The sequence below is a fragment of the Artemia franciscana genome, chromosome 11 (assembly GCF_032884065.1).
Source record: "Artemia franciscana chromosome 11, ASM3288406v1, whole genome shotgun sequence".
In the NCBI taxonomy this organism is placed as follows: Eukaryota; Metazoa; Arthropoda; class Branchiopoda; order Anostraca; family Artemiidae; genus Artemia; species Artemia franciscana.
In genome coordinates, this window is record NC_088873.1 from 5,983,265 (window position 1) to 6,005,063 (window position 21,799).

The 21,799-nt window shown below is 36.9% G+C and overlaps 1 protein-coding gene and 1 long non-coding RNA gene across 3 annotated transcripts in view; one reads left to right on the plus strand and one right to left on the minus strand.

Moving 5' to 3' along the window:
* Positions 1 to 21,799, minus strand: part of LOC136032731 (uncharacterized) — a 306,662-nt gene that overhangs the window by 135,722 nt on the left and 149,141 nt on the right. The window lies entirely within an intron of this gene.
* Positions 1 to 21,799, plus strand: part of LOC136032723 (epidermal growth factor receptor kinase substrate 8-like) — a 122,906-nt gene that overhangs the window by 9,281 nt on the left and 91,826 nt on the right. For both annotated transcript variants that reach the window (XM_065713038.1, XM_065713039.1), the window contains exons 2-3: positions 10,053 to 10,249; positions 20,581 to 20,727. In XM_065713038.1, coding sequence (XP_065569110.1) covers positions 10,053 to 10,249; positions 20,581 to 20,727 — 344 coding nt within the window. The remainder of the gene's footprint in view (positions 1 to 10,052; positions 10,250 to 20,580; positions 20,728 to 21,799) is intronic.

A 21,799-nucleotide genomic window follows, 5' to 3' on the forward strand; every position in this document is an offset into this window, starting at 1 on the left:
CCCTGTTGGAATTGGTTGTTAGGGCACCAGTGGAATTGGTTGCTAGGGTCCAGGATGCTAGAACCCCTTTGGAATCGACTGCTAAAACCCCTACAGGAATTGGCTTCTAGAGCCCAGTGTCTTGAAGATTCTCCACTGGAAGTCCCTGAAAGTTTGTCCCACCTAGCCCTCGTAGGCTTATAAACAATCAATGAAAAACATTCCCTGTTACGTAAAAAACACCTGCATCTTGAAGAAAACACCACCTCTTACGGAACAAACACCTGCATGTTGAAGAAAATTAGTAATACCAGCGTCTTGAAGAAGCTTAAAAAAGTGTCGGAACTGAGATTCGAAGGGACATGGGTCTCTTAGAAATTGTTACTTTATTATACTTTTGGCGTGAAGCAGACGATGTTCCATTGACACCAACGGACGACGGAATGACTGACGTAGTCCAACACGATCTATCAGAGCCTCTTCTGATATCTTCAGCCAGTCCTTATCCCAACGACATCCATGTTGGCAGAAGCTACTCCAAGGATCCAGGTCAGTCTCTAAAGTCTACTAGAGATTCTTTCTTTGCCCGCCTGTTCTCCGTTTCCAAGATGGAAAGGGGTTGCAAAAGAGTAAAATCAGATGGATGATAGGGCCTCGGTTGGAATTAGTTGCTAGGGACCCAGTGGAATTAGATGCTAGTGTCCCAGTTAAATTAATAACACATAAGTCTTGAAGAAGTTTAAAAAGTGTTGGGACTAGAATTTTAAGGGATATGGGCCTAGTGGAATTTGCTACTTACTTGTACTTTTGGTGGAAACCAGACGATGATGCATTGTGCCCAGTATAAATAGATGATGGTATGACTGATGTAGTCCGACACGATTTGTCAGCAGCAGCCTCTTTTGCAATCTTCAGCAAGTCCTTATCCCAGAGACGTCCGTGTCATTGAAAGCCGAAGGATCCAGGTCTGCTAGAATGCTTGAATGTCTGCAAGAGATTCTTGCTTTGGATGCCTGGTCTCCGTTTACAAGTTGGGAGGGAGTCCCAGGACATCCTAGGATACAGTTCCATCTGGCAGTCGTAGTGTGTGTCCCCTGAGGTTCAGTCATTTTTGTTTTCTGATTACAGAGAGGGGGCCTTCTGAAAACAAAGGCTTCGAACCTCTGAGTTTAAGATATGAGATCATCATACAGAGATGGAGTAGTCGACCATCTCATACAGAGATGGTCGACTACTTCTAGTGAACATGTTTCTTCGTTCTTTAAAGGCCAAATTTCACAGGCGTACAGCAGTATCGATTGAAGAGTTGCCTTGTATATGTTCATCTTCGTTTTGATGCTAATTTCATGTCTTTTCCAAAGCGACTCCTTCATGCTTGTGAAGACACCCCATGCCTTTCCTATTCGAGCACTAATGTCAGCTGCTGCACCTCTGTTTGTTAGGATAGAACGAAGGTAGCGGAGCTTTTCAACAGTTTCGATGTTTTCGCCCTCTAGTTGGATATCTGGGTTGCTTGATGTGTTTTCTTTCATGACTTTTGTTTGAGACTTAAATATCCTTCATACAAGCTTTCTATGATTTACAGGAGACATTGTTGACCATCTTTTGGAGCTCAACCAACGAGCTGCTCATGAGACACACATCATTTCAAATCATCGAAGTCAAAGTCTATCAGGGTGTCTCTTCTCTGACCAATGACCAACCCTTTGTGGTTGCAAAGCCGATAGGCTAATATACAGTCTTTTATGTAATTGAACCGAGCTGGCAAAAGGGCGCACCACTGTTTGAACCCTGAATCAACGTAAAATTCTGTTATTTCGCCTTCGGTAGCTCGGACTTTTGTCACTGTAGACTCATAGGCTCCTTTGAATATCTCGATCAGTCCTGCTGGAGCACCGTCTTCCAACACGATCTTCACAAGCTCGGTCCTGATAAGGGAGTCAAAAGCAGGAACAAAATCAATGAAGGCGATCATATCAGACAATTGAAATCTCTCACTCTGCTGTAGGATGAGGTGGAGGGTAAGACAATGCTTTTGACAACCCCCTCTAGGTCCGAAACCTACTTGTTCTGGTCTTGTCAACATGTCTAGGGCATCCTTGAAGTGGTTGAGAATGATTATACAAAAGATCTTCATGACATGGTCTATTAGTGATGTACCTCGGTAGTTCGAGCAGATTGCCTTGCATCCCTTTTTATATACCGGTGAAAGTACTGAGAGTTTCAAATATTTTGGTAATTTCTTTGTCGCCCATACCTCAACTAGCAAGTCTTTTAGCTGACATAATAGTGTGGGGGATAACTTATCCATCTCTACTGAGATTCCATTGTCTCTGGGGGCTTTGTTATTTTTCATGTTTTTAGTGCCCACAGAACATCAGGAAATGACGGTGGCTGTAGATCTTTCTGATCGGGGTCCTTAGGTACACTCTGGAAATCGAGTGGATCACACGGAGTTCTTGTGGGATTAAGGAGGTCGAAGAAGTGTTCTTTTCATCTCTCAAGGGGGTATTTTTCCGTCTGAATAAGGTTGCGTGTTATGTCTTAAAGGGATTCCGTGAAGATGGCTGAATTCCCTGTCACTTCCCTCAGTAGCTTGAATATTTTCCTAAGGTTATGTGATTCTGCTGCTTGCTGCATGTCAAAAGCCATTTGAGACCAGTATTTCTCCCTGTCGCTACGAGCAGACTGCTTTACTAGCTTGCGAGCATTTCTCAGGGGTTCTTTCGGGCCACTGAGAAGGGGCGGTTTCTTTCCCAGTAGCTCAATTGTGGTGCCCGAGATCAAGAGCCTTTGTTTCCTCTTGGTGTGACCAAGAACCTATTCAGAAGCCTGGTATGTCAGGAATTTCAGCTTTGACCATCTGTCTTCGATATCAGTGTAGTCAGTAAGGGCCTCAAATTGCTAAACTGCAGCTCGAAATCAGCTTTGATTCCAGGACTCAGTAGTTCTGATACATCAAACCGATAGGCTTTATCTTCTCTTTGTGGGGGCTTAGTCTTTGAATGAATTTACAGATGAGAACAAAGTGATCGGAGCCGTTTTTTGTGCTTGTATCTGCGCCTTTGTAGACTCTTCCATCCAGCCATGAGCTCCTCCAACATCTTCTGACGAGGATGTGTTCTATCTGGGCTTTGGTGACCCCATTGTTAGGTCTTCGGGTCACAAGGTGATGCTGCTTAGCCTCAAACTGGGTGTTAACCAGACATGGATTATTGTATTTCGTAAGATCTAGCAACCTCTCGCCGTTCGAACATCTATCTCCGATGATATGGCGTCCGATCACTCCTCCGTTGTTTGAATATGGTTTACCGACCCTTGCATAAAAGCCACCAGCATCAAGTAGTATGCTCTGACTAGGGACAGAGTCGAGTATTCCCAGCAGCTCAAAGTAGAACGCATCTATGGAGTCATCAATGCTATCTCTGATAGGCACGTGGAAAAACAATTTACTCACGGCACTAATCCGGCACTAATCCGACCCTGAGACCTCAGTCTCAGGGTAGAGATTCTTACTGAAACTGGTTGACAGGAGATGACTGACGATGCAGCAATTGGGTCCCGGAGGAAGCCGACTCCGTGGAGACCGCTTCCCTTAGTCGGTCCAAAGCTGTTAAATTTAAATGTTTCTTAGCCCATGAGGTCAATTGATTTTGTGAGTACATCATTCAATCCAGTCTCAGAAAGGCGACATATATCGAGACCATACTTATTCATCAAACAGTTCGTGGTAACGAACTGTAGTAAGGAGCGACCCGGCTCAATAGTAACCAAAACTCAAAAAAATGGAATTTTGATACCAATAGCTACATTAAAAGGATCGAATTTTAGCGCTCATTTTAAATATATAAGTTTCATCAAGTTTAATCTTACTCACTTGTCCTGTGGTGGCGCAGTGGATTTGACCTTAGCTTGGTAATACGGGACCCAGAGATCGAATCACGCTGCAGGAATGCACCGCAGGGCCGACGCAGGGACCTTAGTAGTCAAGAAGCTTCGTTAATTCTTAAATAAATAAAATTAATCTTACTCATCAAAAGTTACGAGCCTGAGAAAATTTACCTTATATTAGAAAATAGGGGGAAACAACGCTTAAAAGTCATAGAATCTTAACGAAAATCACACCATCAGATTCAGCGTATCAGAGAACCCTCTTGTAGAAGTTTCAAGCTCTTATCTACAAAGATTTGGAGTTTTGTATTTTTTGCCAGAAGGCAGATCACGGATGCGTGTTTATTTGTTTGTTTTTTTTTTGTTTTTTTCCCAGGGGTGATCATATCGACCCAGTGGTCCGAGAATCTTGCGAGAGGGCTCATTCTAGCGGAAATGAAAAGTTCTAGTGCCCTTTTTAAATAACCAAACAAATTGGAGGGCACCTAGGCCCCCTCCCACGCTAATTATTTTACCAAAGTCTCCGGATCAAAATTCTGAGATAGCCATTTTATTCAAGGTAGTCAAAAAACCTTATAACTATGCCTTTGGGGACAACTTACTCCCCCACAGTCCCCGTGGGAGGGGCCACAAGTTACAAACTTTGACCAGTGCTTACATATAGTAATGGTTATTTGGAAGAGTACAGACGTTTTCTGGGGGATTTTTAAGTTGAGGGGGATTGAGAAGAGGGGGATATGTTGGGGGGACTTTCCATATAGGAATTTGTCATGGGGGAAGAAAAGTTTCATGAAGGGAGAGCAGGATTTTCTTAGATTATTTAAAAAAAAAACAATGAAAAAATAAATATGAAAAAGTTTTTTCAACTGAAAGTAAGGAGAAGCATTAAAACTTAAAACGAACAGAAATTGTTACGTTTGTGATGGGTTCACCTCCTCCTAATACCTTGCTCTTTACGCTAAAACGTTTTTAGTAATTTCAACTATTTATTCTACGGCTTTTGTGATTCAGGGGTCATTCTTAAGAATTTAGGACAAGATTTAAGCTTAAGCGTAAAGAGCGAGGTACTGACGAGGGGGTGAATTCCTTAATATACGTAATAAAACCATGAGAATATAGAATTTCGTTACGTAAGCTAATTTGTAAGTTACGTATATCTTTTACTAATAAACATTCGTAAAAAATTTAAAGTTCTAGTTGCCTTTTTAAGTAACCAAACAATCGGAGGGCAACTAGGTCTCCTCCCCTGCTCATTTTTTTTTTCAAAATCTCTCGATCAAAACTACAATAAGGCTAATTAGCCAAAAAATAAATATGAAAATTTCATTGTAATTATTCATCTGCGGAGAGCCAAAATCAAAACATGCATTGATTCAAGAACGTTCAGAAATTAAATAAAAAAAAACAAGTTTTTGTAAAGGAAAGTAAGGAGCGACATTAAAACTTAAAACGAACAGAAATTACTCCATATATTAAAGGGGCTTTTCCTCCTCAACGTCTCGCTCTTTACGCTAAAGTTTGACCCTTTCTCTTAACTCTACTTTTTAAAACAGTAAGAAACTTTAGCGTAAAGAGCGGGGCGTTGAGGAGGAAAAGCCCCTTTAATATACGGAGTAATTTCTGTTCGTTTTAAGTTTTAATGTCGCTCCTTATTTTCCTTTACAAAAACTTGTTTGTTTTGTTTAATTTCATTAGCAAGGATCATCCGAGTTGACTTGGCCTTGCAACTTCTTACACTCCAAGAACCAACTTTAAGTTTCTTGGTTGGGATGATTTGCCTACTTCTCGAATCAGGCATCTTCTGAACCTGATCCGCGTCGGCTACCCTGGTCGCCGCAGTATTTGTAGTATTGATCGTTATATCTGAATCTTCTGTATCCATTGGTGTTTCATAGGAATTTTCTTGACCAACAGTTTCCAAAACTTCTGGAACCTCGTTGCGTTAGTCGTTCTGCTGATTGGGCTAGGCAATCAGGAGAACGTTTCACCACTCCACCGCGATGAGGTGCACCTTAGGGCTCTCCTCTCGCCTCACTGGGGACAGGAGCGTGAATCATAGCTATGAGGTCCCAGCCTTAGCTTGGAGCACACGAGCTTATCATGCCCTATTTCTCTCTAGGACAACTAGTGATTGGAGTGAGTGGTTATCCCCCCCCCACTACTAAGTTAATTGATAGTACTAGAAGTATCTACATAAGAAGATATACTTATGGTAGTACATAAGGAGTATTTATTTTGGACAAATTTTTATAAAGTATTGTTCCACAATTTTTTAAGGGATTAGGTGAAGCTCTAATTCAAACCGTCAAAAAACAAGCAAGAAAAGAAAAAGAAAAAGAAAAAAAGGGCATATTTCATATCTACTTTCGATCTAGGAGCTGCACTTTGACTTACCACAACTTATATATTAGATTAAATTTCTACACCATGTAGCATTGAGGTAGTGAAAGGGAGACAAAAGCTTCCCAGTTTTTGTGATATTTCCAGTGATTTTCCAGATAAAATAGACTTATTTGTTTTGCCACACCTACTAAATAGTATTTGTTAGAAACAGTGCAAAACTTTTCTAACTCTAACAGCAAATATCTTAGGGACCGTATTAAGTCAATTCATGTAGAACATGGAACTATTTTTTCCATACCCAAGGTGGAAAGTTTATAGATCTTCTATATTTCGTGGAAAGAAATCTGGAAAGACTAGAATGGAAATCCCAAATTCTGAATTTCTTTGATCGTTTATGAAATTTTATATTCTCATCGAATTTTTTGATATTTTGCTGGTACATAAAGCTTTGACCAGGGAAAAAAAAAGTGAAATCCGTCTAAATGCAATCCAATTCGCAAATGCTGCACGGTTTGATGGGGTAAGGGGTTGCCAAAACATTTTCTTTTGTACATTTAACGGAGGCAGTTTTTAAAGTTGTCCTGGTTTTGCTTGGTATGGCTGGCTTACTTAAGCTGCTTATTTTCTTCCTGGGTATGCTATTTTTATGAGCTGCCTAACCATCGTAGCATAATATTTACAGCCATAAATATATAAATATATAATATAAGTATATATAGTATAAATATATAATATAGTAGTACAAATAATATATAGTAGTATTCAAACAACTAAACACAAACAAGAAAAGAAAAAACGGAAACATTTCATATACTACTATAATATATAGTAGTATAATAATATAAATAAATAGTATATATATATATATATATATATATATATATATATATATATATATATATATATATATATATATATATATATATAATATATATATATAATATATATAGCATAAATATATAATAGAATATATAACTAAATATATAAGTAGGAAGTAATATGCCTAAGATTGCATATACAGGATATCAACACTTGTTTATAGGAATGCACCACAAAGTGATCATAACCATAAAGCGACTAAATATTGGTCCAGACTTATATTACTTAAGATGAGTGATTTTAAGGCAGCTTAGTCACAACATTTAAACTTGAGAAGGAGCTATTAAACCCCGACTTTCACTTGTGGGACCAATCACTTTTCTTAAAAGGATTGCCAAAGAAGCATCTCGCCTAGCTCACTACTGGAAGAAGTCTACCATTGTCTACCATTTGTCAAGCACACTGTTAGAAAGATAACCAGGGTTGTCACAAAACATGCAAGCTCTAAATTAGGGGTTTTCCCTTTACGTTTCCTCCCAACCGGACAGGACCTCCCAAATAACCCCAGCTGCTGGTACTATCTTGTTTTTGGAAAACTCAAGTGAACGACACCCCACAATAAACAAAATCATCAATTTTCAAAACTTTATGTTTGAAGACAGGCCCCAATTCATTAGTATCGAATATCCCTTTACCGACGAATAGCTAAAGAGAAAAAAAAAGAAGAAAGAATGTAATGTGGATAATAATGTCATATGTAATGTAGTAATGTGACATTACTTTCTCTAAAACTGGGAAGCTAAATATATCGTTTTTTTATATTCGTAAATCAACTGGCTATCTCAGAATTGTCAATCGATAGGAACTCGACCTCCTTTAGGCAAAATCATAGTTTGGTGCCACAAAACGGCAGAAAACATCCCTTTCTTTTGGCACAAAGTATTTGTCAAACAGTTCGTGGTAGCGAACTGGAAATAAGGAGTGATCCGGCTTAATAATCACTGAAACTCAAAAAAAGGATAGATATATAAATATATCAGGAGATTTAGCTTATGATACTGATTCGAATTATATAAGATTCATTAAGTTTAGTGTTACCCATCAAAAGCTACGAGCCTGAAAAATTTGCCTAATTTTAGAAAAAAAAAATACGAAACACCCCTTAAAAAATCTTAATGAAAGTCACTGCATCAAATTCAGCGTACCTGAGATGCTTATTGTAGAAGTTTCAAGCTCTCGTCTGCAAAATGGTTGAATTTTGAATTTTTTGCCAGAAGAAAGGTCACGGATGTGTGTTTATTTTTTTTTCCTAGGGGTGATCGCATCGAACCAATATGTTTAGAATATCGGGAAAGGGCTCACTTAAACGGAAATAAAATCTCTAGGGCCCTTTTTAAGCGACTGTAAACATTGGGGGAAACTTGACCCCCAGTCTTTTTTGTTCAGCATAGTTGAAAAGTCCAGCAACAATGCCTTTGGAGATAACTTGACCCCCACAGTCCGTGGAGTATGGTCTTGAATTATCATGGAAAGTCATGGAAAAGTCATGAATTTTGCTCATTGTTTACCTATAGCATTTGTTATTGGGAAGTATATAGGAACTTTTCGGGGGGGGGGAGGTAGTGAATTTTCTGCTATGAGGATTTTCCACAGGGAGAGTTTTCTGTGGGGAGGGAAGTTTCCGGAGGTGAAATTTCCTGAGGAATTATACGCTGGGAAAATTGCAAGGATCCATGTAGGACATTGTTTTTATTTGTCTTACTTTATCTTTGCCAAATTAATTTTACATGTGTTTAGGAGAATCGTCCGGGGGAAATTTTTACCGGGTTGGAATTGCCTAGAGTATCTCTCCGTATGGGGGAGGATTTTCCACGGGAGGAATTCTCAACAGGAGAGTTTTCACGGGATGAAGTTTCCATTGCAAACCTTCTGCGCTAGCAACTTCCGACTAGGAGGTGGGGATGGGGTCATTTGAGGGGAAACATTTCACAGAGGAGAGGATTTCTGATATGATTTTAAAGATAATCAGATATTAAAGTATTTTTCAGTTGAAAGTGCGTTAAGAAAAAAAAGCCCCCGGAATCATCTGCAAGGGATTTTCTGAGTGTAATTTTCAGCTAGAACGCAATTGTCTGGGAGGAATTTCCCTGGCGAGGAAGTGGGGTATTTTAAGCGGAAAGAACTTTTAATGAAGGAATTTTCTGTCGGGGAATGAATTTTCCATGTAGGGGGAGCCAGATTTCCTGGTATTATTTAAAAACAAACTGAAATCGTATAAAAAACAAGTTTTTTCAACTATTTAAGAAACTTCAGTGTAAACAGCAAGGTATTGATGAGGGGGCAACCCCTTTCATATACATAATGATTTTAGTTTTTGTTCTAGGTTTGATATTGCTCCTTACTTTCAGTTGAAAAAACTTTTTTTTTAATTCACTGAAAAAGGGCACTAGAACTTTCAGTTCCTGTTCAAATGAGTTCTCTCCTAATCAACTAGGCCCATTATTTCGATACGATCTCTCCCGGAGAAAAAAACTATCTATAAGGGCGATTTCCTTTCTAAAATGTTAATACTTTTCTCATAGTGACATTTTTCTATTAGGGCTATGGTTCCCGTCTGTTTCCGTGTCGTTCTTTTTCCCCACTAGCAGTGTGAGTAGGTTTGCTGGCTGCCTTGGCTGCAAGCTGCTTCCTGGGTGCAGTTCCGCCATTAATTTTGGGCGGTTGCAGTTCAGTCATTAATAAATAGAAAACTGAATAATGAAAGGTTGTAAATGGTTTCGTAAATATGATAAACCATATCAAACAAATAAGAAAGTTTACTTGATGTGAGTTCGTATTGTTTGTATCCTGCATAGTTTGCTGGGTCCAAATCTGTATCAATTTATCACTGTGTACGGATTTTTATTTATCCAACCATCGTTAGGGATAGAAATACTTGTATCAGAAAATAGAGATCAAAGTTTCTTCATAAATTCCATGTTCAAACCTAGAATATCTAACGAATTGTAGCCTTTTTTCAGGTGATACGTCTTCAGAGTATTCTTTGTTCTTTGTGGAGCACTTGGCAACCTTTACAATAAACAATGTGCAAATACCACCGAAATTAGTGCTAGAAAGATTATTTAGATCACCACCTCAGCCGGGAATATGGACAAAAGAAAAACTACAAGTTCGGATTGACTCGGAATTTATTCTTTATCTAGATCCTCAGGATGGGGTAAGTATTATGGATTTTTTTTTTCTGTTCAAATCTGAACTAGGACAGAAAATAGTATCGGTTCACCATTTGCACCGGGTATACAAATGATAGGAAGCTCAAGGTGATCCTGAATTTGTCCTCCATATAGATCCTCAAAATGGGGCAGGTACCACTATTATTTCTTGTTTTTCTTTTTGAATTATAACTATAATCTTATTCTTGATAGAAAAAAAGGTATAGATCACAATGACACCAGTTAAGTGAGAGGGGAAATGGTACCGCATTAAAGGTTCAAAACGCAATGAATATATGCCAAAGGGGGATAATTTACCAGAAAATAGGAAAAGACCAGTGTTTTCTTCAGCCTCAGACCTCTCTACCCTCTAAAGAAAATATAAATCATGTTTATAATGGTATATCATACCTGGCGCTGAAGGTAGAGTTGGATCAGCTCTTTTAAGCTTTTTGTTGGCAAAGTGTGAAGGATATTTGTGAAGTATGAAAGTATTTGTAAAGTGTGAAGGATATAGACAGGGATATTTCCAGCCAGTAAAAGATGAAGAACAAATATACATATATATCGGCCAAGACCTCTGCTCGACCGTCCTCAGTGCACAAAGCCAAATAAAGAGCAATAGATATTCGGAAAAGACCCCCAGAAAAATACCCCTCGCCGAATATTATAATGATCAATAATCAATAACATCTGCTGGTTACTAAAGACCTGGAAGCAGTTGCTATTTTTTATGAGATTCAAAAGCCCCACACTACTACCGGTTTTCTCAGATCTTACATTTGGATCAAAAACTTGAGTGTGTTCTGAATATTTCACAAGTACCATGAGCCCTTTTGTCGAAGAAGTCTTATGCAAACGTTGGGGAAGTGGAGTATGCGTTGGTGAAGGTGATTGTCACTCTACATTTAGAATGGACCCGAATATGGTATAATAAATAAACATGAATTGAACAAAAAACAAGTTTTCTCTAATGAAAATAAAGATTTATATTAAACTTAAGACGAATAGAAATCGCTCTGTATATGAGAGGAGCTGCTGGCCCTCCAGCTCTCTCTTTTACATTAAGGATTAACAAACCCTATAAGACAATTAAAATGCCTATTAAACCCTATTATAACCCCTATTAAAATGGAATATAAAGTGTTTGTGTTTTTCAAATTGCTCAAGAACGAAAATATGACACATATTTGCTTTGAACAATAAAATTTTTGTTTCGAATTTACGGTTCAAATTTCAGTAAAATTTTCGGTTTAGAAACAACTGGTTAACAAAAGTACTTACAATTATCAACCATCTTCTGCGGCGTCGCTGGGAGGTGGCAATTCGGTAGTTGTCCCTCTACTAGTTTGGAGAAAAAACTATTACATAGCCCATGCCCCTCGACTCGCCAGATGTGAACCTCTCTAGTCCTCTCCCAATAAAATGCTGGAGCTACATACCCGACCATCTTTATTTGTTGAACTCAAAAATCCTGTCGAGAAAGCTATTTATAATTTTAGCTTAAAGAAGAAAAGGTTTAGTGGGCAGGCTCATTTAAATTCATTTCGGTTCGTTTAAATTTAATGTTGCTCTGTACTTACATTTCATTTATTTTACTTTAACTCAGGTTTGAATCATTATGGCCTGACAACTCAAGCTGTATTTTTGTTTTTATTTTTGGTATTATAAGAAATCAATTTCTGGAAAATAGTTTTACTTTTCATTGTATATGGAGATAAAACGTTTTTTATGAAGCTCTATTTTATTAGTTTATTTTCCATTGGCTTAAATATGCAAGGTAAATAACTGTTGCGTGATAAATTAAGTTATAGATAAGATTGCGAGAATTATGAAGAACTTGAATGAAACGCCTAATGACATATGTTCATAGATAAGAACTTCTGCACTTATAAATATAAATTTCTGACTAAAAAGATAATTTTATGACAGTTTCCCTGCTTACGCAATTGGCCAGTCTCAAAAATGTATATATGGTGTGTTTCAGTGAGAGATAACCTAAATTGAGATTAGAAAGCCTGAAATTAAGGATATGAGGAACGGTTCTAGGAGTAAACCCCCCCCCCCACGGAAAAGACCCCCAGAAAAATACCCCTCGCCGAATATTATAATGATAATATTATATTATATAATATTACAATAAATCCTTATATAATATTTTATATATTATATAATTATATAATAATATTATATAATAAATCCCTGGGAAAAAACGGACCCCCCCCAGAAAACAGGGTTTTTCAAATTTGTGAATTTTATTTGAGTCTTGTTTTTTCAGTTTTGTTGAGAAGTGCTAAGGAAAGTGAAAAAGAGGAATTTACACACCTTAACTATCTTAAACCTTAGAAAAAAACAGCAAATCAATTTTTGTTGAAGAGACTTCCATATGAACTTCTGCAATTTTTTGGCAGTAGCTGGCGCCAAATTAAAAAAAAAATGTAGGCGAAAGATTATCAAAAATAAGCTAAAGGCATATGGCACCAAAAAGTTAAAGAAGGTTCAAATTTCTTTTGACGTTAGGAACCAAAAAATTCTTATTGCTTAAGTTTTTACAGATGAAAGCGTTGTCAAATTCTACGAGTTTGTTCCTCTTATCTTCCAAGCGTAAAACTACCACAAATTACCATAAGAAAATAAATGCAACCCGAAACAAACAGAAATTACAATAGATAGCCAAGTCAAGCTCAAAACGAGCAAAAATTAAAAGGAGTAGGGCTGACCACCCCCATGTTTTCTGGAAACATTTCAAGACCTGAAATTGGCCTTGGGAACCAAAAGTTCTTACTGTTCAAGTTTTTACGGATGAAAGTGTTGTCAAGTTCTACGAGTTACTTTTTCTTATCTTACAAGTGTAAAACTACAACAAATCACCATTAATAAATAAATGAAACCCAAAACAAATAGTATTGCAATAGATAACTGAATCAAACTCAAAACGAGCAAAAATCAACATGACTAGGGCTGATAACTTCCACGCCTTCTCAGGGCCAGAACAAAATTTGTACTTTAATAAAAAAAAGAAAAAAAAAGCAATCGTGGATAATCAGTTTAATATAAACATTCTGATATTTATTCCTTACAGTCCTAAAACTTCTTTTTTTTTTATTAAATTCAAAATAGTGAAAACATTTAAAATATATCTTGTTTTCATTAAAGGGCAAATTATGTTCTGGTCTTGAGGAGGCGATGGGGCTGTCAATCCTACTCTTGTTAAATTTTGCTCGTTTTGAGTTTGACTTGGTTATTTATTGTAACTTCTGTTCGTTTTGGGTTTAATATATTTATTTATGGTGATTTATGGCAGTTTTACATTATTTTCCAAATTATTTGAATTTATATCTATTCATTTCCAGCTTATTGGAGCTCTTTATATTTCTATGCGAGAGTATTTCCGAGGGGCATTTTCTGAGAGGGGGTTTTCCACGAAAAAGTGGAACTACCTAGCGATTTTTAGGAAAATCTTAATTAAACTAATGCATAAGAAAGGTGATAAAGGTGAGTGTGGTAATTATCGAGGCATTAGTCGGGTCTCTGTAGGTAGCAAATTACTTAGTAACATAATCCTATTTAGACTAAGAGATCTATTTAGACTATGTAGACTGAGTGGCGTAAAAGCTATTTTTCAAAATCTACGGGACGTGGTAAAAAGTTTCTAACGTTGAAACTATATCAGAAACAAATAAATTATCATACTATAAGCATAAAATGGTATAATTAGATAATAATGGACAAAGTTGCATTCCAGAACATTTTTTTTACCTTAGCAGCTTTATAAATGGCTATGACAAGCTTGAGATTTTTAGGGGGGAACTCAGTCGAACAGTACTGTGTCTCGGAAGCCACGACAGTACGACAACCGGTACAACAGTATGATAGACGGTAGTTTTTGTTTTGCATTCTATTTAACCTTAGTATAAGAATTCTGATGAATTATAAACCTAAATCTTTGGTGATTTGTAAAACTACGTACAGATTTTTGGGTTTGCTTGCCTCCACTTTAGTGCTCTTTAGTGCTACTTCACTATTTTTTCATTTTTTCGAGTCTAAAGTCTTTCTTTAAAGTTTTTATTGTTTTAAAAAATAGAATTGTGAGAAAGAGTCAAAAATTGGTGAACGAGCGGCGCGTTGAGGACAGCCCCTTTCATATACGGAGTAATTTTTGTTTGTTTTAAGTTTTAATGTCGCTCCTTACTTTCAGTTAAAAATACCTGTTTTATATTCAATATCTTGGTGTTTTTGAATTGATACAGGTTTTAATTTTGGCTCACCGTACATGAATTGTTAAAACGAAATTTGCATATTAATTTATTTTTATGGCTAAATGGCTTTCTCATAGTTGTTAATCGGTCGATATTGAGAAAAAAGAAGCGGAGAGTAAGCCTAGTTACCCTCCAAATTTTTGGTTATTTAAAAAGGCAACTAGAACTTTTAATTTTTTTTTACGAACGTTTTAATGAGTAAAAATATACGTAACTTACGAATTAACTTTAGAAACAAACTTCTATATTCGTATGTTTTTATTACGTATATGAGGGGGTTCATTCCCTCGTCAATACCTTGTTCTTCACGCTAAAGCTTTAATTTTGTCCCAATTCCTTAAGAATGACCCCTGAATCACAAAAGCTGTAGATTAAAAGTTGAAAATTAATAAAATCACTTTAGCGTAAAGAGCGAAGTATTAGGAGGAGGTGGACCCCTCATATGCGTAATAATTTCTGTTCGTTTTAAGTTTTAATCCTGCTCCTTACTTTCAGTTGAAAAAACGTTTCATATTTATCTTTTCATTGTTCTTTAAGAAAATGCTAAAAAACCCAGCGCCCCCTTCATGGAAATTTTCTTCCCCCATGACAAATTTCTCCTTGGAAAGCTCTCCCGCATAACCTCCTCCCCTCAACCCATCCCCCAACTAAAAGAAATCCCCCTGAAAGCGTCTGTACACTTCACTACAACCATTACTTTGTGCAAACACCGGTCAAAGTTTGTAACTTGCAGCCCCTCCAACGGGGACTGTAGAGGAGTAAGTTGTCCCCGAATACATAGTTATTAAGTTTTTCGACTATTCTGAATAAAATGGCTATCTCAGAATTTTGATTCGATGACTTTGGGAAAAGGTGTCCTCCAATTTTTCTGGTGACTTAAAATGTGCACTAGAACCTTTAATTTCTCTTAGAATGAGCCCTCACACGACATTCTAGGACCACTGGGTCGACACGATCACCCCTGGTGATTGTGAAAAAAAAACAGAACAAAAAAAAACAAGAGCTAAGAGCTCATATGGCACTTGTGACGAGGCCAGAAGAGCTAAGAGCCAAGAGCTCATATGGTGTGAGCTCTAACAAAATTCTAAGAATCAATAGATTGATTTAAAAGGAAAATCAGGGGGTTAATGCCGGTCGGGATTTAAAATCAGAGCTCTGAGTCGCGATGTCTCTCTAAATATTAAAATTCATTAAGATCCGATCACCCCCTCCTAAGTTATAAATACCTCATTTTTTTAAAATTTTCCTCTCCCTTTAGCCCCCCAGATGGTCAAATCTGGGAAAATGACTCTATTAAGTCAATTTGTGCAGTTCCCAGATACGCCTACCAATTTTCATCGTCCTAGCACGTCCAGAAGCACCAAACTCGTCAAAGCACTGAACCCCTCCCCCTCAACTACCCCAAAGAGAGAGAATCCAGTACGGTTATGTCAATTATGTATCTACGACATTTGCTTATTCTACCCACCAAGCTTCATCCCGATTCCTCCACTCTAAGCGTTTCCAAGATTTCAGATTTCCCCCTCCAACTCCCCCCAATGTCAACAGATCTGGATGGGATTTTGAAATGAGAGCTCTGAGACATGAATTCCTGCTAAATATTAAATTTCATTAAGATTTGTTCTCCCGTTCTTAAGTTAAAAATACCTCAATTTTTCTAATTTTTCCAAATTAACACCTCCCAGCTCCTCCAGAGAGAACAGATCCGTTCCAATTATGTCGATCACGAATTTAGAACTTGTGCTTATTCTTCCCATCAAGTTTCATCCTGATCTGTCCACTCTGAGTGTTTTCCAAGATTTTTGTTTCCCTCCTCCAGCCCCCTATGTCCCCGGATCCAATTCGAGTCAAAAATGGAGCATCTGAGACATATTATCCTTCTATATTAAGTTTCATTAAGATCCGATCACCTATTCGTAAGATAAAAATACCTCAATTTTCACGTTTTCCAAGAATTCCGGTTTCCCCCTCCGACTCCCCCCATTGTCACGGGATCTTTTCGGAATTTAAAATAGGAGCTTTAAAGCATGAGATCCTTCTAAATATCAAAATTCATTAAGATCTGATTACCCGTTCGTAAGTTACGAATACCTCATTTTTTCGAATTTCTCCCCCCCCAACTCCTCCAAAGAGATTGGATCTGGTCTGGTTATGTCAGTCACGTATCTTAGACTTGTTTTTATTCATCCCAACCAGTTTCATCCTGATCTCTCCGCTTTAATTATTTTCTAAGATTTCCGGTCCCCCCCCCCCAATGACCATGGATCCGGTTAAAATTTAAAAAAAGAGATCTGAGTTATGATTTCCTTCTAAATATGAAGTTTCATGGAGATCCGATCACTCCTTTGTAAGTTAAAAATACGTCATTTTTTCTAATTTTTCAGAACTAACCCTACCCCCCCCCCCGGAACTACCCCAGAGAGAGCGGATCCATTCCAATTATGTCAATCACGTATCTAAGATTTCTGCTTATTTTTCCAACCAAGTTTCATCCCGATCCCTCCACTCTAAGTGTTTTCCAAGATTTTAGGTTTCCCCCTCCCAATTCCCCCCAATTTCACCAGATCCGGTCGGGATTCAAAATAAGAATTTTGAGACACGATATCCTTCAAAACATCAAATTTAATTAAGATTTGATTAACTGTTCGTAAGTTAAAAATACTTCATTTTTACTATTTTCCGAATTAACCGGCCCTCCACTCCCCCCAGATAGTAAAATCGGGAAAACGACTATTTCTAATTTAATCTAGTCCGGTCCCTGATGCGCCTGCCAAATTTCATCGTCCTAGCTTACCTGGAAGTGCCTAAAGTAGCAAAATCGGGACCGACAGACAGACGGACCGACAGAATTTGCGATTGCTATATGTCACTTGGTTAATACCAAATGCCATAACATACAAATAAACACGCATCCGTGGTCTGTCTTGTGGCAAAAATGCAAAATTCCACATTTTTCTAGATAGGAGCTATTAACTTCTCTAATAGGGTTTTCTGATACGCCGAATCTGATTGTGTGATTTTCGTTAAGATTCTATGACTTTTAAGGGGCGTTTCCCTGAATTTTCTAAAATAAGGCAAATATTATCAGGCGTTTAACTTTTGATGGGTAGGTCTAAACTTAATGAAAATTATATATTTAAAATCGGCATTAAAATGTGATTCTTTTGATGTAGTATCTATTGTTATAAATATTCTCTTTTTTAGAGTTTCAGCTACTATTGAGCCGGGTCCCTCCTTACTACAAGTTCGTTACCACGAACTGTTTGATCAGGGGTTAAGCAGAGTTGTGCTCTATCCCACTTTATGTGGATCATTTTGATGGACTTTGTCTTAAGGAGCACAGGAAAGGCAATGGGAGGCAAAGGAATTAAATAGGTACCTAAAACTCATGCTGATGATCTAAACATCCTAGATGAAAGTGTGAGCAAATGGATGAACTTTTAGAGGTTTTTCGGGTTCAGGGTGCTAGAATAGGTTTGAAAGTTAATGTTAAGCAGACTTATCCACTATGGTTAGGAATAAGTGGAGATGAAAAGGTGACGTTTGGTAACGAAAAGATTGATCATGTGGACAGCTTACCTTGGTAGTATTATTAGTAAAGACTGTGGGAGCAATGAAGATGTCAAAAGTAGAATAGTCAAGGCTCAGGGTGTTTTTTTTACAGTTGAAAAAAATTTGAAGAATAGAAAGATAAGTCTGTAAATAAAGATTAGAATATTGGAAGCTACAGTGATGATAGTGGTCAAATATGGCTCTGAAGCGTGGGTACTCGAAAAAGCGGATGAAGATTTGCTAGACATTTCCAGAAAATTGCCTATGGATTGTTTCGGGTACCCGGCTGACTAACCACATTTCAAGCAGTAGGCTGGACGAAAAGTATGGATCAATCCCGCTTTATTGGGTTATAATGAGAGAAAGGTTGAGATGGCTAGGGCACGTTCTACGGATAAAGAATGACTGATTACTGAAGATTGTACTTTTTCAGCCAACTGTCTAGGGCTAAACGGAAAACAGGTCGTCTGCGGCTGGGGTGGATAGATGTCATAAAGAAAGATTTAAAGGAAATGGGAACTTCCTGGGAGGTTGTAAAGAGGGAGGCTTTGAATAGAGTGGGATGAACAATGAGCATGCTTAACTGTATTTGCCTCTGGCGGCTTGGTGCTGCAGCGAGTTGTTAGCTATAGTCCTACATTGGCATTTTTACCCCTACTTCCTTATAATCAGTGTAATTTCTGACCTGTTGGGAGACCCGTAAGTGACCCTAAAATAATCCTTTAGATCCCAACTACATCTGAATCTTAAATATTTAGAATGGAAGCAATGTCTGTTTCCTAACTCAACTACTTCTCAACATACCACAATTCCCTGATATACAATTTTACTCTGAAATGGATTCGGAGGATATCTCAAATTAAAGTTTCTATGCATATTAAGTTATTTAAATAATTAATTAGCTTATACTTTTTTCTTCGTGCACTTCAATATTTAAAATGGGTAAAGAACCGTCAAAACCTTTGGGCCACAAGCTTGCTACTTGTCCCTGTAAAAACACCTAGCAACTGAAACGTTGTCTCTGCGTCCTATGCGCCAGCAATGGCTCAAGATGATCTTTATCCTTTTAAATAACCTTCAAGTAATCATAAGTACCAGCTTAAATTCGGCTTGACCACTTAAGATGCCAAGATTTTCCCTACTATCTTTAACTCTATACTCTGTGTAGGCTAAATCTTGAGTTAAGAATTTTTCAAAAATTGAAAAAAAAGCTATGGGCATTTATTACAGAGAAAATGTCTGCTTTGTTCCCATAAAAGTGAAGATTGATAACCTCAATTATGGAAACCTCTTGGAAATTTTTAGTTTTTTAATGAAAACACCATAAATTAGCGAAGAATCAGCTCTTACAACTTTTCCAAATTCTTTGGCCTGTCTTTTGGCCTGTCTGTCATCCATGTGAAATTTTTTAGTATGTCTGGGAAAACGAACAAAATAAGTCCTGGCCATTGATGCCTGTTTATGCTTGTGACTTAGTGCTATCATTGGGCCGACTGATATATACTTAAATTGTCATCATATTTTCCAAAAAAGTGAATATATATAAAAAATAAAAGTATTGAATAAGAACTATAGTTTTTGCAACAATCAAATTTCTTTTTATTATCAAAATACGTTTCTGTATTAAGCCTTTTAGGACGAACAAAAATTTGCACATATGAGTTAAAATTAATTATAATGAACAAAGAATTTTCTGGAGCAAAGTCTGACAGACGGTTTTCACTGGTTTTTCTTTATCTAGAAAAACAAAAGGTGTAAACTATTGGTTGAAATTACAATCCCAAGGGAGATTACAAATAATCTTTTTTCCAAAGAGATAACTAAATATCAAAGTCCAGCCAGTGGCGTTGGCTTAGTAAAGAGTACTCTATCCCCTAAGCATTTTATTCTCATCTTCATCTTGCAGGATGGATGTTAAAAGAATTTTTGGAATCATTCCAAATCAAAAGCTCTATTACCCTTTCGAGGCTGTGTCTGGGAGAACAAACAAAAGAAATCCTGGCCATTTATGTCATATTTAGTGCTATCGTTTGTCCGATTCATACGTCCTTAAAATGTCATATAAATCAATATTAACAAAGAAAAGCTGTACTTCATACACAATAGAACTTATTGTTGTTGTCTATTTATTTTTGAAAATTGACCTATTATAGATGCTTAGAATACATAATGTTCTCCTTGTTGTGTCAAAAAACAAAAACAAATTAACTCCTTTTCGTTGAGCAGGTGTCCTCCTTGGCATATTTTCAAATGATAACCCCATGATAGCCCAGCAACACATAGTGTGTTCTGATTTAACCCCCCCCCCCCCAACCCGTCCTTAGCAGAAAATCTGAAATCTCCTTCAATATGCCATGGAGCTGACGCATGGAACGGCATTTTCTGCGATAATACCCAAAATATTTTCAGTGAGTCTTTAACTTTTCTTTGGATCTTTCCAAATTTCCTCTTTCCATTTAAAGATGCTTTCTTTCACAGTGTTTTAATTTACACTCTGCCTTTTTTAAATATCTATTATTATATAGAAAATATTAGAGAGGTTCCCACTGACGCTGGTACATCTTCCGACGTATGCTTTCCAACAACCTGATCCAAAACAAAAAGATGTTAGTAACATATTCATGTTTGCAGTTTCTTCTAAGGATGGACAACCTGAAATGCATATTTTACAGGTAAATAATATAACTAAAAATTTACTTGATAGAGTAAGTGCTTTTTTGCATCTTTCTTGGGGCGGGTACTGGGACATTAGTTAAATGTATTTGGATTATAAATAAAGTGAGCTGAACTGAACTGACAGATAATTAATTTATTATGCTTAAAATATTTTTCGAATACACTTAATATTTATTAAGTATTAATGCTTAAGGAGGCTTTCACGCTACGCATGTTGTTTTCTGTTTTAAGTTAACAGAATCACGTTAATTGTAACCTTTATAATTATAAAAATTTCCTCAAACTAGGCTGCCGCAAATTTCATTAAACCATCATAATCATTGTCAAAAATCAGTAAAATCAGCACGAATAAAAAAAAGTGCAAACAGGATAAATTTTTTTTTTTATACAGTGAAAAAGAGATACAAAGAATTCTGGATATTTTAAGCAAATACATCAGTTATCATCATCAGCAGATAAACTAAAGTAGTACAATTAAAACAAACTATACCTATATAGAATAAGATAATTACTTCCGGGTCATATATAATTTCCACTTCACTGGTTGAGAGGGGTCATTAACAGGGTCAATTCAAAGTCTTGAGTTCTTTAATGTTGCCTAAATGCAAGTTTAATTTTTAATGTAATTATTATTTTTGTTAATGTTATTTTATGGAAATAAATGGAACTTGAACTTGAATGGAGTTGGCAAAAACTTCTTCTTCTTCCTACTGCAATATGAAATGTTGCTGAATTTAAAATTATACACTTACTTGGTCCTGGTTAATGCTTACAATCAAAGCACATCAAATCAAAGTAAAAGAAACAAAAATTAAGAATGCGGAGGGAAGATTGATAAAGATGTGATAAAGCGTGAAAGGGCCTTTTGGAGTCTTTCACACCACGCACGTAGTTTTCTATGCTGTTTAAGCTTTGTCACGTGCTAAAGCTATTTTAAATTAATTTTAACCTTTTATACTTTTGCATATCTTAACAAACTAGGCTGCCGTAAATTTCATAAAATCATTATAATCACTGCCAAAAATCATTACAATTATTACAGGTAAGGTAACCAAAAATTAAGAATGT